The sequence below is a fragment of the Tupaia chinensis genome, unplaced genomic scaffold (assembly GCF_000334495.1).
Source record: "Tupaia chinensis unplaced genomic scaffold, TupChi_1.0 Scaffold147282_1, whole genome shotgun sequence".
NCBI lineage: Eukaryota > Metazoa > Chordata > Mammalia > Scandentia > Tupaiidae > Tupaia > Tupaia belangeri.
This window is the reverse complement of record NW_006207133.1, coordinates 4,865,099-4,883,760: the sequence shown is the minus strand read 5'-3', so window position 1 is coordinate 4,883,760 and position 18,662 is coordinate 4,865,099. Positions and strand designations below refer to the sequence as shown.

Here is an 18,662-nt window from a genome sequence, read left to right as displayed (position 1 = left end):
CTTTCTTTGGTGAGCAAATATACTCTCTGGCACACAGACACTAAAAAGTAGTATATTAATTTGGGTTCTCCAGGAAAACAGAACAATTTTGTATATGTGTGTACATATGATAGAGTTGGTGATGGACAGGTAAGGGTAGAGATGAATAGATAGGTAGATAGATAGATAGATATCTTTTATAAAGAATTGGCACACATGATTATGGAGGCTTAGAAATCCCAAGATCTGCTATGGGCAAGCTGAGGACCCAAGAGAGCCAAGTGTACAATTCTAATTTGAGCCTGAAGGCCTAAACCCCAGGAGAACAGAGGATATAAGTTCCAGTCTGAATCCAAGTCTAAAGGCAAGAGCAAGACTGATGTCCCAGTTCCAGGACAGTCAGGGAGAATTCTTTCTTACTCCACTTTTTGTTCGATTCAAGCCTTCGATGGTTTGGATGAGGGCTATCCATATTGGGGAAGGCAATCTGCTTTACTCAGTGTGCAGATTCAAAGGTTAATCTCACCAAGAAACACTCTCACAGATGCCTCCAGGTTAATGTTTAACTATATATCTGGGCACCCCGTGGCCGAGTCAAGTTGACATACAAAATTAACTGTTAGAAATGGCTCCTGGGTTCATGTCTTAGTCAACTACTAAGTGCTGGTGCCATTTATAAGATCAAGAATACTAGAGAAAATGATTTGGGATAAATATTAGATTGGAGAGACCTATAAGACCACCAGGGAAATATCAAACAGTTTAATACGAGTCTAGGGTTCATGGAGGAGGTGTACATTTAGTGTCAGCAGTATATATTAATAACTGGTATTGAAAGCCTTGAGGTGGGAGAGAGAGAGAGAGAGAGAGAGAGAGAGAGAGAGAGAGAATAGAAGAACGGGCTGAGGATGGAGCCTGAACTCTCCGCCAGGGTGGTGGGATGAGGGAGAGTCAGCAGCAAGACCAACAAGTGGCCCTGAGTCAGGCCATTCACCCATTCTTGCTCTCAAAACTGTCTGAGATGGGGATCTACCAGTTGCAAATCCACTTCTGCCCCCAAGTTCTCTGCTTCATTCAGTCCTTCCCAGTTCAATACACATATCTGATGGCTTCTTATGTGCCAGGGCCTGTGCTGATGAAGACAGCCACCCGCCAGCCAGAGGCTCACTGTCTAATGGGGAAAGTGCAGCTCAGCAGACCACCTCAGTGCCCAGGTAGACAATACTCGCTTACTAAAACATTGTCTCAGCAGTGGGGACCGAGCTTATCCTGTGGTGCTGGGTGCAATTAAAGGGGCCTAGGAATTCAAAGTCAAATAAAGCATGGGATGACAGACCTACTACAGGTATTGCAGTATAAAGTGTCAATTTACCTCATGGGAGACATAAACATATGCTCTGCTGAGAGCTAGACCTCCCTAGGGAGAAAGGAATCCTGGTTGATTTGGCAAGAACTGACCACCCCTGTCACCTGCCTCTTTCCTCAAAAACTCGTAATCAGTGTGTGATGCAAGGGCCTTATCCAGAAGGAAATGAATCATTTTATTCCATTTCGTTTTATAGCCAGCATATTAGCAGACTTGTTCCTGTTTTCCAATAGCTGTAAGTCCGGCAGATGAAGTCAGTGGACACAGACATAGCTTCATGTGTGAGTGCACACAACATACACACATACAAGCACAAGTGCACGTGTACTTTCTGGCTTCCAAATTTCTTAAGCGTGAGGTCATTCTCCTTCCTGGCCAAACGGCTGTCTGCAGAGTGCTGGGGCGGCCCATAAATTGTGTGCCTGTAATATAAAACACAGCCCTTATTGACAGCGGGTGTGCTCGTTGAAGCCATGCTGCCAGCTCGTAAAGTAGGGCCCAGTGTCACTCCCGCCGAGCAGAGGCAATAAAGGGCACGGGGGAATCACCTCCACTCCAGCAGCTGGCTGCTCTGCAGGACACAGGCAGACAGCCTATGCGTTCGCCCACCTTGTAAAACATTCATTTAGGTGGAATCCCACTCCTGCCCCAGAGCAATTTCATTCAGGGAGCGAGGTGCTTCCTGAAAGAGGCACTGTCCCGGAGTACCAGCTTGGCACTACAGCCCCAAATGGCCAAATGCGAGCAAAGAGACATCTTTGACTTCTCAGCCTCTTGCTGTGGTGCATAGCAGGGGCTTTCTTCTAAAGCCTATGCTGCTACAAACCCTTGTCCCTGCCCACTCCCCACCTCCACCCACTCCTAACACCCTCCCAGTGAGAGCCAAGGTGGGTGATGCCTGCTCGGTTTCTTTCTCCAGACCCCGAGCAGCACAGCCCCTGGCTGGAACAAACCCCAGGGACACAGAGGGTCCTCAGGTTCTCTAGCCAACACGCTTCCCAGTGACTATTCTAAATGGTCTCCACCTTCTTGGGCCCCAGTAACCTCCCTCCCAGAAGACCACCTCAACTCCATGCCAAGGGAAAGGCTAGGAGCTCTCTTCTTAGGATGAAATCTACGAGTCTCCTCCATCTGTCCCTCTCCTCTTTCCTTCTTGTTCCAACAGGGCATTGCCCATCCTACTGTCCGAGGCCACTCCCCTCACTCCCCTTCCCTGTTTGACTTCTACTTTCCGCTTCTGGGTATCCCTCCAGTCCCACTTATCTATTTGGCATCTCCCTCTCAATGGGATCATCTTAGCCACTTTTGAACACCTTGAGTCTTTCCTGCTTAAAAAAAGAAATCACGTATGACTCTTCTGCTGTTGTTCCCTTCCCCTTCCCCCTTCACTGGAAGGTTTTGCAAAGAGGTACCTCCCACTCCCTATGCTTGCCTCCACACTGGCTCTGCTGCATTGCATGCCAACACAGCACCTGCTTTTGTCATCACTGAGCTCATTCAGCAAGTGCAGACTACATAGCGAGTTCAAAGCTCATTTGTGCACCAGAGAAAAAATTATAGCAGGTAAGGAGGTGGGGATATAGAGACGTTGTAATTTTAAGTCGGGTAGTCAGGAAAGCAAAGGCCTGAAGGCAGGTGAGTCATGTATCTGGGGAAGAGTATTCCAGGCAATGGGAACAGCCTGTGTGAAGCCCAGAGGCAGCGTATCAAGAGTGTACTTGGGACAGCAAAGTGAAGTGATGGGGGAGGTGATGAGGCCTCAGAGAGCCTTGTATAGGCCATGGGACTTGATTGAATGGGACAGGACCACAGGGTTGGTGCTAAGCAAGGGAGTGATATGTGAAAGACTGCTCTGAATGGAGAATGAGAATAGGCTGTAGGAGAAAGGGGTGATGGTGGCAAACCGTAGAAGGCTTGGCATAAGATGACACCCAACACTGCAGCGGAGTGCTGGTAAATCGACTCTCCTGGAGGGGTTGGAGAGTCCTGATCGGGCCTCATGGTGGAAACAGTCCCACCATGGCAGATTCATGTCACTAGTGGTCAAACGGCCAGCTAGCAAATTTCCTGTGAACTTGTTTTGGCAGGCCCCAGCATAAGGACCTGGGGATTAGGAGGAAAAGTGAGGAGATTCTGGATATTCTTTGAAGTTAGAGCCCAAAGGATTTCCTGATATCAAATGCCCTGAGAAAAACAAGGGCCAAGGATGCCAGGATTGCTCAATATCATGCTGGCTAGGAGCATTTGGCATGGTGGCCCCCTGACAGCTCGAGTCTGGAGTCTGGGCACTCCTCACCTCTGGTTCTTCTCTTTTTCATATCATTCCTTCTGACTCCCTGGTAAGCCTCAGCCTCCTGGTTCTGGCTCTTGATTGTTGATTTCTGAAGACTGCTGGGCAGACCTTCTCCTGTCTGAGGCTCCACTCCACCCAGCTCCCAGCACACCCTACATGCACCTGCCTCTCAGGCTGGCATCACGACCCTCCACTCTCCTCTGAGCGATTCCAAACCCATAAATCCTGACCCCTCTCAGGCTTCTCGCCTTGGTTATCTCAAAGTACATAGAACTCACATGTCTGAGTCTCAACTCATGGTGGCCCTCATCCATCCTGCCCCACACTGTCCCCACCCAGTCATGCTGGCTCTCATACACCACTCTGCATCTTGGGGTCTGGTAAGTCAGAGACCTGGGGGTGCTCCCTAATACCTTTCTCTTACTCCTTCTTTGGAAGCCATTGTCAAGTCATCAAGACCTATTGATTTCACTCTCTGGTAGCTCTTGAAACTTTTGAATGGACCACCTCTGTTCATTTCCACTGCCATCCTCCCTGGGCCCCTGTCTGATCTGTGCCTGACTTCCTGGTACTCCCCGTCCAGGCCATCAATCCCTTCTCCATCCTGCACCTAGACAGCACTTTCCAAATGCAAGTCTTAGTTTGTTATTCTTTTGCAAAAACCTCATTAACAGGGTCAGCAAGTGGCCTGGTGGTTGAGGTGCTGGACTCCTACTTGGCCAACTACAGTCCGAGTTCTGGGTCCAGCAGTTTGAAAATTACACTGGGCCGGGCACAGGTGCATGTGTGCCCCAAATCCCAAGACAGTGGAGGAGAAGGGATTGTGGCATGACCATTCCTCCCACCTGGGGGGTGATTTCTCACTTTCCCTCTCACTGTCTCTCTCTGGTGAGTGCACATGCTCTACAAAAACAAACAATGAAACAAAACAAAACCAACCTAACTAAGGCTTTCTGGCAATTTTTTTTTAATTGTACCCCAGTCCACACAGCCTTGCAGTGTCCCTGCTTCCTTACTTCTTCAGCTCCTCTCACATCGACTGGGCACACCAACTGTCTTTAGTTACTCACTTGCAACTTCCTCCACTCGTGCTTCCCCTTCCCTCAGAGCCTTTACACATGCTCTTCCTTCTGCCTGAAGCACCCCCCTGCCCTTTTTGATGTGGTCAGCCCTCACACCAGGGCTCAGTCTCAGAATGACTCTCCCAAACTCTCTGACTTGGCTGATCTGCCCATTATGTCATTGCAGAGCACCACGTAGCTCTCCTTCGTGGCCCTGAGCACTTCAGGTTTCTTCTCGTTGCAGCAATTATTTGATGCCAGGCTCCTTATTGTCAAACAGCTTCCCTTTGCTCACTACGGCCTCATCATAGTGAACTGAGGACACTGGGGTTAGATGCCTGACTTTGCCACGTAACCTTGGACAAGTTAACTTAATGAGGGAATGCAGTTCCTACTTCTCTTACAGGGTTGTTGGGAGGGTTAAGGACTCGGTCACTGTAAGCTGCCTGCCGTAGCGCCTGCCAGAACAAACACTATGTGTGCCCGACAAAAATCAGTGGCTTTGATTCTTTATTTCTTTCTTTTCTCTTCTTTTTTTTTTTTGAGAGGTTTTCGCTATATGGCCTATGCACTTGCCAGACAGACAAGAGAGAGACATAGAGACAGAAAGCAAGAAATCACCCCCAGAGGGGATGGTCACGCCGCAATCCCTTCTCCTCCATTCTCCTCTCAAGATCTTGGGCACACACGCACACGCGCCCGGCATGAGTTCTAAGCCACCGGGTCTGGGACACGAAACGCGGTCGACTATGTGGGAGTCCAGCGACATAGCCATTACGCTAACTGCTGGTTCTCAGTGGCTTTGATTCTTCACCTTGGCTGGAGTCTGTGCCCTGGCCATGGCCATGGCCTCCTTACAGGTGCAACAAAACTTTTTGCTTCTGTGACTTTGGGTCCAACCATGTTGCCATTGGAATAGGATGGGAGTGACAGTGCACCAGTTTGAGCCTATACCTTGGGAGCCTGCAATTGCCCATTTGCCCTCTTGAGCTTCTGCCATCACCATGAGAAGGGTCTTCCCTAAGTCACGGCTTCCCCTTCAATCTGGGCCCCAAAATGACCACGAGTGACACAGAGCCACTGAACCAAGTTGGCAGAGACCAGCTAATCCTTGGCCAACCCATAGAACCATGGGAATAAATATTGTTGTTTTAAACTTGGGAGTTTGGGGATGGTTTGTTTCCAGCATTTTTGTGGCAATAGATAACCCTAATTAATGTAATGTGCTTGGCATGGTGTCTGTGACACAGGAAACACTTACTGCAGCTCTCTGTTCACGGTAGCTGTGGCCTGTCTCCAGGCTGCCTCTCAAAAGCTAAGCCCAACCTTTAGGGCTGTCTCTCTGTCACACAGCATGCATTAGCCAGGGATCAAGTAGGGACATGGAACACTGTGATGGCTAGATAGGTAGGTGCTAGATAGACAGATGCCAGATAGATAGATGATAGGTAGATGGATGGTAGATAGGTAGATGATACATAGATTCCAGATAGATAGATAGAAGCTAGAAAGGTAGATAGACAGATGGATGCTAGCTAGATGATACCAATAGATAACAGGTAGATAGAAGATAAGTAGATGACAAGTAGGTAGATAGGTGCTAGATAGAGTGATAGATGCTAGATAGAGGATATATTGAGTTGTTGGAAAAATCAGGACATATTTTTTCTATGCAAAAATGCATCATGACTTTTCCAACGATCCAATAGATAGACCAATAGATCCAATAGATAGATAGATGCTAGGTATACAGATGATAGATAAAGAAATGAGAAATGGAGGATGATTGATAGATGACAGACAGAAAGACAGATAGATCGAGAAATAGGTCTGTTAGGGGACCTGGTCTCGTACTCGTAGGCCTGGCCGTGTAGTCTCTAAGGCCCTTGTCTTAATGTCTGAGGCTGGAAGTTGAAGTCCATAGGCAGGTGGGGCATAGTGATTTCAAAGTGTGCATTTCCATGAACTTTTTTTGTGTTATAAGATGCCTGCATCCCTCCCAACCCCAAATCTCCCACGAGACTCTCTTATGACCTATCCTAGCCAGAAGCACTCTGGAAACGGGATTCTGGGGACTGTGGTGAAGCCCAGCCAAGCCGACACATTACAAAACCATCATGCCCCAGAAGCGCCCCTCAGGACAGAAACTACTGAGCAAATGAGTCCTTGAAATGAGGGTCTGGGGGTAATCTTTCCCAGGGGTGTTACTGTTTTGAGTCCATTAGCCAAAGGAACATTTCTGTAAGGGTGACTGTGCAAGGTGTGGAGAACACCCACCGAGAGTGAGGTATTCTACACATTCGGCCTCATTTCATCCTGCAAATGATTTTCAGGGTGGATAGTCTATCAAACCTATATAACAGATGAGGAAATTGGGGTTCCTGCCTCTTTTCACTTCCCGTAGGCAGGACCTACAGTTCCAAGGGGAAGTTAGGATTTAGTGTAGCTGTGTAGAGACAAGCAGATGAAAAGGAGTCTGTGAATTATGCCCAAGTCGGTATTGCCCGAGTGGCTAATGATGTTGAACAGCTTCTCACATGCTTATTTGCCATCCATAGATTCTCTTTTCTTTTTTAAAAAAATTTGCCAGAAGGTGTGTGGGCTCACTGGAGCGGGGCAGGGAAGAGAGAAAGCACTCCCCCTCTACCAGCCCCGCCCTGGGGTACGGTCACGCCATAGCCCTTCTCCTTCTGGAATTTTGGTTATGCAAGCACACGCACCTGGTGTGTTTCTCAAGTCACTGAGTCCACACTCGAACCATGCAGTTGGCCATGTGGGATTTAGCTGCCTTAACCACTAAATTAAAAATTTAATTTTAAAAATTTCTTTCTTTCATGGGAGAGAAAAAGAGAAGTGGGCAGTGGTCCCACCATGCCACCACGACCCTCCTACTATCCCCCAGCCTCCCAAAGCCAGGATCGTGTGTCCAGTGTGTTCAGGTTGACCTGGGATTCAAACCCAATCCTCCCACATTGCTCTAGCATTGTGCAGCAGTGCTCCTACTGCCCGCTCCCCATGGCTGGAACCCTTCTGCCATTTTCAAGGTAGATGGTTTCTCTCTCTCTTTTTTGTAATTTGCCAGGGAACAAGTGCACTCACCAGAGAGAGATGGGAGTGGGGAAGGAGTGGGAAAGTACCTCCCATGAGGAACAGTCACCACCACAGTCCCTCTTCCTCCACCTCTTTCTTCTTTCGGGACTTCAGACTTGCGTACACACATGCCAGGCATGTCCATCAAGCTGCCAGGTCCAGCACTCGAACCACCCAGCTGGCCCAGTGGGATCTAGTGGCCTCAGCCGCCATACCACTAGCTGACCCAGATGGTTTTTCTCACCGTTGGTTTTACGAGCTCTTTATATATTCTGGATACAAGTTCTTCACTGGATATGGGCTGAAAAAATATTTTCCTCCCAGTCTTTGCCTTGTCTTTTCACTCTCTTGATATGTCTTTGGCAGAGAAAATATTTTTAAGCTTTATAAAGTCCAATTTCTCAAATTTTTTTGTTTTACAGTTTGTTTTTGGTGCCATACATCACTTTTGGTCTAGTCTTAGGTCAAAAAGATTTTCTGCTATGTTTTCCTTTAATGTTTTTCTTCTTTTATTATTTACATTAGACCCATGGTTTACTCTAAGGTAATTTTTGAGCTTTAGGTCAAGGTTTATTCTGTGTGTTTTGTGGTTTTTTTTTTTTTTTGGTGTATGGATGTCTAATTGTTTCAGTTCATTTGTTGCAAAGATTATACTTTTCCCAAAGAGTCACTTTTGCACATTTGTCAAAACTCAGTGACCTGCCCAGTTATGGTGGCACAAGTAGGAAGGCTGAGTGAGGCCACGTGGAAGGGCCAGGTTCAGTTCCTAGCTCGATCCTTTTCTTTCTTTTCCTTCCTTCCTTCCTTTCTTTCTTTTCTTTTCTTTTCTTTTTTTTTTGCTATAGGGTGTGTGCATTCATGGAGAGAGAGAGATCTAAAAAATAAAAAGAGAAATCATTTCCCTAGGGCAATGGCCACTCCACAATCTCTTCTCCATTCTCCTCTTGGGATTTTGGGCATGTACACACAGGCGCCCAGCGTAACTTTCAAACCACTGGGTCTGAAACTCAGCTGTGTAGTCAGCCATGTAGAACCCAGCCTCCCCAACCTCCTCACCACCTGCTGGCCCTCTGGTCCAATCTAAACAGGCTAGTCCACCACACCTGTGTCGTAAATGGCTCGAAGGCTGGGGCAGAAGGTTGTGACATTGTAAGACTGCTAAAACTACTTCTCTGGGCCAGCCCTGTTGCTCAGTGGTTCAGCACTATGCATTGAGAACTGGATCCCATATGGCCAAGTATGGTTGAGTCTCAGCCCTGGAGGCTTGAGAAACAGGCCTTGCACATGTGTATGCATGCCCCAAATCCTGACGGGACGGACTGCAGTACGACCATGCCCTAAGGCTGGGGCATTAAGGCTCACTCTCTGGCGAGTGCATACACTTTCTGACAGAAAAAATACCTACCTCTTTCTCATTAAAACAAAACAAGACATAATTGTTATATTTGTGTGGGTCTATTTCTGGAGTCTCTATCCAGGGGTTGGCTGATACAGTTTGTGAAAGGTAAATAGTAGATATTTTAGGCCTTCAGGACCTTAGGGTTTTTTCTTTCCTTTTATTATTTTTAAAGAACTGTTTAAAAACATAAAAATGATTCTTAGCTCAGTTGTTAAGCAAAAATACACCAAATAGGCTACAGTCAGATCTGGCGTTGGGGCTATAGTTTGCCGACCCCATTGATGTGTGTCTTTCCCATCAGCAGGTGCCATGCTGCCTTGATTATGGCAGCTTTATAGCAAGTCTTAAAAACCAGGCCCTGTGCGTGCTTCAGCTTGATTCTCTGCCTTTTAATTGGGGCTTTTAGACCATTTTCATTTTATGTAGTTATTGATACGTTTAGACTTAAGTCCACCATTTAATTCTTTGTTTCCCATTTGTGCTGTTTCTTTTCATCGTTGTTATTATTCCTGTTTTCTTTTTCCTGCCTTCTTTTGGGTTATTCAAACATTGCTTTGGTTTTTCATTTCAATGTTTTTTGTTTGTTTGTTTTTTGTGTGTGTGTTTTTTTTGGGCCAACATTGCTTTGTACATTTTTTTTCCCTCCTGGTTGCAATAGGGATTATTAACTTTTCATAGCCTAAGAATCAATACTCACCACTTTAAGTGGAATGTAGTTTTATAGCACTCTATAGTTCCTTAGCTCTCTTCTCTTCATGTAATTCTTGTCTCAGGGCATCTACGTACGTTGAAAAGTAGACAAAATTGTACTTTTTAAGTTTCAACTGCTGGATATATCGGAAAGATCTCTAGAAGGAAGAACCTACTACACCCACCCACATATTTACCGTTTCCGTATTCTTCATTCCGAATGTTCCAACTTTCTGGTATCTATTTTCCTCCTACCTTTTATACCAGGGTTATGGGCAATGAATTCTCAAAGTTTTCCTTTATCTGAGAATGTCTATTTATCTTCGAGAGTCTGTTTACTTTCATCCCTAAAAGATATTTTCATGGATATAGGCAGGATTCTGGATTGACAGTTCTTTTCTTCTCTTTTTCTTTCTTTCTTTTTTTCCCTTTCTTTCCTTCCTCCCCCCTCCCCCCATTTGCCAGTGAGTGTACTCGCTGGAGGTAGAAATAAAGTGAGCAAGCACTCTTGCGGGGAATGGTCACGCTGCAATCCCTTCTCCATCTTTCCCTCCTTTTGGGATTTTGCGCGTGTGCATACACACCCAGCATGTTTCTCAAGCCCTGGGTCCAGGACTCACACAGCATAATGCCGCGTGGTACCCAGCTGCCTTATCCACCACTCCTCAGGTTGGCCCAACAGTTTTTGCTTGCACCCAAAGGAGATATGCTTCGGTGAAAGTTCTGTGGAACTAAGGCAGGCCAGTGGAGTGTGTTTTGGAGTTGGAAGGGTCTGTCAGAGGCCATCAGCTGACAGTCACAAGGGAGCTGTGGGTTCTACTGTGGGACTCAAGGCCTTTGGATTCTGCTCAGCCCTAGCCTGCCCAGTCACAGGTTATGACAATACAGATGCCCACAGTCCAGCAGTATGCCAAACCCACAACTGGACTGGAGGGGACACTGGTCAAGGCCAGAAGGCTCCCATACAGCACCTACCAGGGGGCAGAGGAAGAGAACACGTGCATCTGGGGAGACTGAAGCAATCGCGTGTATAGGACGTCTTCCCAGAAGGGGCTTCCCTTTCTCCTCTCCCTCCCTCCTTGTCTTTCTTTTTCCAGACAACTGGTACGTTTTCTCCTGAGACATCATGGCAGCTGGAGATGATGACTCTGAAGATCAGAAACGCATCCTTCTGAGCATTTCTTCTCCCCCGCCCCCATCTCAACATCCAGTAAAAACAAAACAAAATAAAATTAGCACTACCTTTTAAGGGCAGCCTTGAAGCTTCTGCAGCTTGATCTTTGTGTTCAGAATTCATAGTGGGCATCTTTAGTTCAAATCCTGGCCCCAGTGGCTTGAGAAACACACAGTCTGTGTATGTGCCTCAACTTGTGATAGGATGGAGAAATGGTGGGGAAGGGATTGTGGCCTAACGTCTTATTAGGGAGTGTTTTTGTCTCTCTCTCATAAACACACATACCCACTGACAACTAAAAAAAAAAAAAAAAATGAGTGCTCTAGTTCTTTTACTAATGTGCTCACAGCTTTTCTGGGCTTCAATCCATCTGGGGTTAAACTCGCTGTTTGGTTTTCAAACTACTCTGTGGCCTCTTGTCCGTGCTGCCTCTGGCAGTGGGAAGGGAGAGGAGCTGGAATGTGTGTAGGTTCTTGGTCTTCTGCCCCTAACTTCAGCCAATGAATCCATTTTTAACTGTGTTCTTTACTTGATACAAGGGGACTTCAGAAAGTTCACGGAAAAATGGAATTATAGGAATGAGTTCATTTGGGTGCCAAACATTTTTGAAATTCATGTTTTTTTTTTCTTTTAATTGTGCACATGTTCCATGAACTTTTTGAAGACCCCTTTGTATAGCCAATTTCATTTGAACTGAAGTGTCTATGACTGCTAAAGTTTGGAAACCATGAAACAGGAAGCCCTGGCCATGGCACTCAGGACTCACGGGTGCTACACAAGATGAGTTCTGTGGACATAAAACTTGGTAAACGTGGGCGGCATGGCAGTCTGTCGCTAACTCTCAGTACCGGGGCTCGCTGGCAGTGAGGGGTAAAGCCCTGATGTACAGTGTTTGCTGTCTCCGGGGTGTAAATTCCCCCAGTGTAGCCAGTTGTAAGTCACTAGTGTGCAGTCTCTCAACCCAGAGTTGGGAAGAGATGCCCAAACCAATGAATGACCTCATTACTCTTTTTCCCTTCTAGGTTTAGACTCAACAAAGATACAGATTCAGGAGACAGAAGGATGTCGCAGCGTCAGCCTAATTGTGATAAAAGCTAGGCTAGAGGATGTGGTGGGTTGTGGCAATTGTCCGGATACCTCTCTCCTCTCGTACCAGAAGGGTGTGGGCTTCCCCATCCCATTGATTTGGGACTCAGTCACGTGACTTGCTCCCTGTTCTAGCCTGGACTGAAGAGGCCTCCTGTGTTCTCGAATGCCCTTTTGTACTTCCACCATAACCATGAGTTGTCTGACAGCCCTCTGGTCCCAGAGGAGGAAAGAGCTGAGTTCCTGGGTGAGCCAGCTCAGCTGACCTGAAGACTCACAAATGAAATGCTTCCTGTCGTATGCTGTTTTTATGAGTAGCATGATTGGGCTGGAGCCAACTCATTCAGAAATTAGTATGTATTAATAGAATGGGAGGTTGTTGCTAAAATACACAGCAGAGGTTTGGAATAGGGTAGAGAAGCAGTTGTAAAATGATTGCCTAGGGAGTTTGGGAGGGAGAAAATGTAGCCATGAACTACTGGAGTTGGGCAGGATGGTTTCCAGCAGAATATTGTAAACATGAGCTTCTTTGAGCTGCAAATGATAAGGTACTACAAGTCAGAGTTGAACTGAGGAAGGAACTGGCCAGTTGACAAGCAGAATTTAGAAAGCAAAATTATTTCTCATTTCCCCAGCTGGTAAATGATCTTCAAATTGAGATAGAGCTTGGGAGACAAAGACCAAATCAAGCTTGTGCCCTGATCGTCATGCCATTTGTCTTAAAACTCTTGGAAAAAAAAAAGCAAAGTGGCATCAAGAATATCCTTTTGATAACAATAGGGTGTCTAGATACTTTTGGGGCATGGCCTGCAGCAGTCTGGTGTGGGAGAACTAGTTATCAAACGTGGAGGCATATGGCAATACAGTTGTGGGTGTGGCTTTGGCACATAGTGTGGATTATAAGGAGATACATTGGAAACCAACACAATGTTGGCGAGAACACCACAGGTGACTGCATCGTCAGCGTGGACTAAAAGCGGAATGCATGAGGGCCAGCAGGTGGCATGGTGGTTAAGGCTCTGGATCCCACATGGCCCACTCCAGGTCAAATCTTGGACCTGCTGGCCTGAAAATCACACTGTGTGTGTGTGTGTGTGTGTGTGTGTGTGTGTGTGCACCCAAAGTCCAGGAGGAAAATGGGGGAGAAGGGATTACAGTGGCCATCCCCCCTCAGGGGCGACTTCTCACTTTTCCTCTCTCAGGCAGATCCACCTCCGAGGACTGAACACATGGTGAAGCAGAGGCAAGTGAGTGAGTCCTGATGGCTTTGCAAAGAGAGGAAAGGATGGAGCAGGAAGACTTGGCGCCTCCTCCACGTCCCGGTCAGTTCAGTGACACCTCCTTTGGGGAGGAGGGAGGAGCCCGAGGCCAGGAGCAGGACTCTGTAGTGGCTCCCTTTGAAAACTAGGTTGGGCAGCGGTGCTTCCTTGTGGCTCAGTGGAGGCTCTGTGGTGCCTACAGAGAGGAAACCTGCTAAATCACTTCCCTTGGGGGTTCTTCACCTTTACTGGGCCAGAAAATCCTTCTCCAGTGAATGTGGTCCCATCCCACAGGATTAGTTGGGAGCTAAATGCCCTCTAATGAATATGCCATGCAGCGTTGACTTCCAGACTGCCACACTGCATGCTGAGAGTTTCCTTCTGTGGAGTAGGAGGGAGTTCGGGGGCCCAGCATGCCTGCTCTTGCAGAAGATGCCCTTTTGGCCCCTCTAACCCAGTTCGGGGTCCTCCCCCATTTTCCTGTCTGTTCCAGAGTCTGTGACCCCCCAGACCTAGCTCCACACCTCACTCACGCACTCCCCCAAGGTTTATACCCTGGCCTGATTGCTGTCAGTGGCCACCTGTTAACTGGCCAGACAGAAGCTCTCCCTGTCCATCTGCCAGCTGGACTTCCAGGGCCAGAGCCCTGCTCAAGGCGACTCCCATGGGCCTCTCTGCCCACAGCCAGCCACGGGGCATCCTGGAGGTTGCCCCTGCCTGCCCTGACTCTGATATTGCCTGCACTAGCGTCACACCCTGCCTCGCCTTGGGGTCTGCCCAATCCTGACCCTGACTCCAGTGTGTTCTATGGACTGCCTGTCAGAAAGAGGAGTCCAGATGGGGACCAGCAGTTAGCATAATGGCTATGTCGCTGGACTCCCACGTAGTCAACCACAGTTCGTATCCTGGACCCGGTGGTTTGAACTCATGCCAGGCGTGTGTGCGTGCATGCCCAAGATCCCAAGAGGAGAATGGAGGAGAAGGGATTGCAGCATGGCCATCCCCCGGAGGGGTGATTTCTCGCTTTCTGTCTCTCTGTCTCTGTCTGTCTGTCTGGCAAGCACATGCGCCCTATAGCAAAAACCTCTCAAAAAAAAAAAAAAAAAAAGGAAGAAAGAAAGAGGAGTCCAGGGGTAGGCAATGGCACAGTGGTAACGCAACTGGACCCACATAGGAAAGGTCCTGGGTTTTTGCCCTGGAACCTCCCTGAGCAGGCTAGGCACACGTGTGCCCGTGATCAGAGCTGGCTGAGACTGTGTAGTAGCATGAAGATCCTGCCGGCTGACTCTGTCTGCCTGTCTGTCTCTCTCATGGGAGAGATAAGTGAATGAACATGAGGAGGCCAGCATGAGGAGGTGCTTGAGTTTCCACCTGGGTTTGGTACGTGTTGGTCCTGGCAAACCGACTTGGATGCTCAGACCAGCTCAATGGAAGAGGAGTCAGAGGCTCATTTGGAAATGCACAATCCTGCCCATCCGCATCCCCAAAGAAACAACAAACAGCCAGCCAGTAAATGGCTCTGCATTACACATTTCTTGGCTAAGGCAGGAGAATCCATTTTGACATGGTTAAGAAAAAATATAGCCTAATTTCGGTTCAAATGCACCAAATTTACTGCCCAGGTTCTCATTAACTGCTGTCAAGGGAGAAGCAGATAGACAAGATAAATTATGAAAAAATTATTTTTTAATGTACAAAAAAGACTTATTTACACGTTGAGCACGTCATCTCAATTCATAGCATGTAGAAAAAGCTAGAAATGTTTTGGAGATATAAATTGCGCTGGACTCACCTACAGTATACGCAGGGATGATGCCTTCTGTACAGAATATATACAGGTTGGGAACGACAAGCGAAATCCTGTCTCAGAAATGAATGGCACCACTGCAGAGCCACAGACCTGGCCATGTCCCAGGGTTGTCATTTGGAGCTGGCTTTGCCTCTGGACCTTAGCAGAGTCTGATGTGCTGGGATGCAGAGGGCCCAGGTAACAAGATTTTGGCCCGTGCATAGACTCTCCTGAGAAGTTCCTTGTCGAAGCCAGGATCGTAGAGGCAAGCTCAGAGTGGTGCGGTTGGCTTGGCAGGTTGCCACATGAGAAGGTCTGCGGTGCGCGCGCGTGTGTGTATTGGAGAAGGTGCATTGATTCGCCTTATAGAATGGTCAGGAATGATGTCTTCTGTAGCCAGTTCCAAATTCCATTTCCAGTGGGACTTGGTCACACTGAACCCACAAGTTCAGTGATGGTCCCTTGGAGTCTCAAGAATCAGTCCCTTTACCCTCCCACCCCCATCCCAAACACCATGCATGCCATCATTTCCCACCGAATGAGCAGGGAGGGCAGAGAGAAGGGAACCCTGAAGATACTGGGACCGCACACGGCTTGGCGTAGACAGCTGGGCTGCTGGTGAGTGGCAGAGGCTGCTGTCAGGTCCTGGAATTTTCCATGGTGAAGTGGGCAGATAGTGCATTAGAGAAATAGGATTAGGTAAACATGCGACTTCCTCTTCCTACAGGGAGGCCTCCAGGGTGGCCTGAGGCTGGGCCCAGGTGCACCCTTACCCCCTCGAGGCCTGGGTCCATCCCTAACCCACAGCAGCTCGAGCAGCCCCGAGGTATTTAGAAACAAGCATTTTTTTTTTTTTTTTTCCAGAAAGGGCTACATTCTACATGCGGGAACACTGTAAACACGGTCTGGAGAGGCCAGAGCTTCTGGGCTGGCCCCAAGAATACAATTTTCCTTTTCCTTGTCTAGAGATACTTACGTACTTTATTTGCTTGTACGCAATGGGACAGTCTGCCGGTCCCCAACTTGGCTTTAGGGGATGGAGATGCCAGCTCTACCAAACCTGGAATTGGGATGTGCTTCTCAAACATTCAGGTAGAATCCGTGGCAAGGGATGTCAGAGACCCCACGAATTAAGCTTCATAGAAGAATTCGGGTGGGCCAGGAATCCATTTTCCTTGCAGGTAGCAAAATGAGAAGCTCATCTTTCTGGAGCTGAATATCCAGCATGGCTTTTAGATTCACACCCAGTGAGGGTCCCCTGTTCCCGTTCCCTTCCCACTTTACTTGGGGAGCCCTCGGCCAATGGAATCCCTCGTTAGCTAAATGACAGGTGAAAAAGCCAGGGCAGTGTCCTGTAAACACCTGAGGCTGGAAAGCACGAGGTTTTCTTTGTGAGTTTTTCATTCCTCCATTTCCTTTCCTAGTGAGAATGTTTTTCAGTATCCTGGAAAATAATCCAAAGGCCAGGGAAGATGCTCAAAAACCTTTTCTTAAACCATCGGTAGTTCAAACCAGTCATTGGCAAAAATTTCTCAGGCCTATTTAATACTTTTTTGGAAACAGATAAGGGATGAAGTCTCCCCTTCTCTCCCCCAAGTCTGGGAAGCAGTGATCCCTCTGGGGCCACTCAGGGCAAGGACATGGGGCCTCAGGTCATCATGTTGAGGAACCTGTTCTCCTCAGCCAGGCTGCTGAGCATGGAGCTCATGTCCCCGACGGCCATGTTGCTGATGCCAGCAGGGACCGAGGGCAGAGTCAGAGAATTCCTGGGGGTGGTGAGGCGGGAGGAATTCTGGGAGAGACTATGGAGGAGGCTGGGGCTCAGTGTCCCCGAAAACAAGCTCGAGTGATCGCCATCATCCATGATGGCGTCAAAGTCGATCTGGGGGGCCTCCAGGAGCTGGGAGTCAACAGTGCTGGACACCTGGTTGACCCCTGGCGAGGGCAAGGGCTGGGGCTGGATGCTCTCTGGGCAGGCTTGTGGCTGAGGTGGCTGGGGCCGCATGACCTGGAAGCCTCCGTGGTTCTCCAGTCCGCCATTCTGTTCATACATGTGGATCTGGCCATAGTAGCAGAGTGTGCTGTCCTGGGCCCCGCCTGCGTCCTGTGGAGGCGGCTGAAGAGGCAGTGATGCCATGGCGCCCACTGCTCCTTTGGGCACGGCCTCTGCTGACTCCTGGCTGGCTGATGTGGCAGCCATGGCATGACTGGTGGCCCTGGCATAGGCCAGCTGCTGCTGCCCAGCACGCACCCCGCGTTGGCGAACAACAGGGCTGGGCTCGACGGGCGGCCGGGGTTGCACTAGGCCGAAGTTTGATGCAGCCACTCCCATTGTGCCCTGCTGGGGCTCCATGAAGCCTGACTGGTGGGAAGGCAGAGGGCCGGAACCCTGGCGGTAGCCCTCCTGGTTCATGGGGACTGCCAGGTGATGGCTCTGCTGTGGGTAGCTCTGTGCTGGGTGAGGTTGTGGCATTCCGGCCAGAGCCAAGTTGGGGATCCCGAGTTCTCTATGGCGGCTGCCCATCATGGTGGGGTCAGGAGCAACATCCATTTGCTGAGGGAACCCCAGGTGGCTGGGCTTGGCTGCCATGTTGCTGCAGGATGGGGGGAACTGGTGCAGGTTGCCACCGACAGTGCTGGGGCTCAGCTGGGGGTGGGCTTGGCCGTAGCTGCTGTGGGGGCTCACAGAGGTGGTCATGCCTGGACAGTGGCCACCTGTCACGGGCTGTCGCAGCTGTTGCATGTAGGTTACCCTGGGTGCAGAAGGGGCTCCGCTGCGGGGCTGCAGGTGGGGCTGGGTGCTGTCCAGGCCCCCAGTGCTCGGCTGTAGGCCTTGTGGACTGTAGTCTGAGTACTGGCCAAAGGCTGTCTTCTGCTGCACCACGGCTAGGTTGCCCTGAGGAAAGGGTGGAGGCTTTGCTTGGCTGGCCACGGCATCCATGGTGCCCGAGCTCACCTCATTCCACTGCACAGGCATGTTATTTTTGTTCAGGTCAGAAGGGTCCACATAGCCCAGCTGGCAGGCCCCCAGCACAGGGGCAGAGGAACCCACATTGGAGTCTGCTGCTGCCATCCTGCGCTGACTCTGCAGCCCTGGGCTGGGCAGTTTGGGGCTGTCAGAGAAGCTGGCACTCTCCATGGGATATCTGTGCCCAGCACTGTCATCCAGGGCGTTGCTGGTGTGTGTCTTGATGTACTGCACCACGTCATCGGGTAGCACCAGATCATCCTCGGGCAGCCCCAGGTTAGCCTCGTGGCCCCCAGTGTCCACCCCTGCTGCCATAGCTTCCATCGCCACGTTCTCAGTGATGCTGGGTGGCCGGGGCGAGTAGACACTGCGGGCCAAACAGCCATCAGCACTCAGGTGGCTCTGTAGGCGGAAGCCTCGCCTCTCGGAGCAGGACGGGAGCGCGCCTGGATTTATGCTGTGGGCACTGTGGAAGCGCTGCACCCGCGGCAGAGTCAGGATGTCGGGC

General features: G+C 49.1%; 1 protein-coding gene across 1 annotated transcript in view; it reads right to left on the bottom strand.

The window, feature by feature from the left end:
* Positions 1 to 15,095: 15,095 nt before the first annotated feature.
* Positions 15,096 to 18,662, bottom strand: part of GLI2 (GLI family zinc finger 2) — a 147,493-nt gene continuing 143,926 nt past the window's right edge. The window contains 1 exon segment of the mRNA XM_027768712.1: positions 15,096 to 18,662. This exon segment is cut by the window's right edge and continues 97 nt beyond it. Coding sequence (XP_027624513.1) covers positions 16,835 to 18,662 — 1,828 coding nt within the window. The 3' untranslated portion in view covers positions 15,096 to 16,834.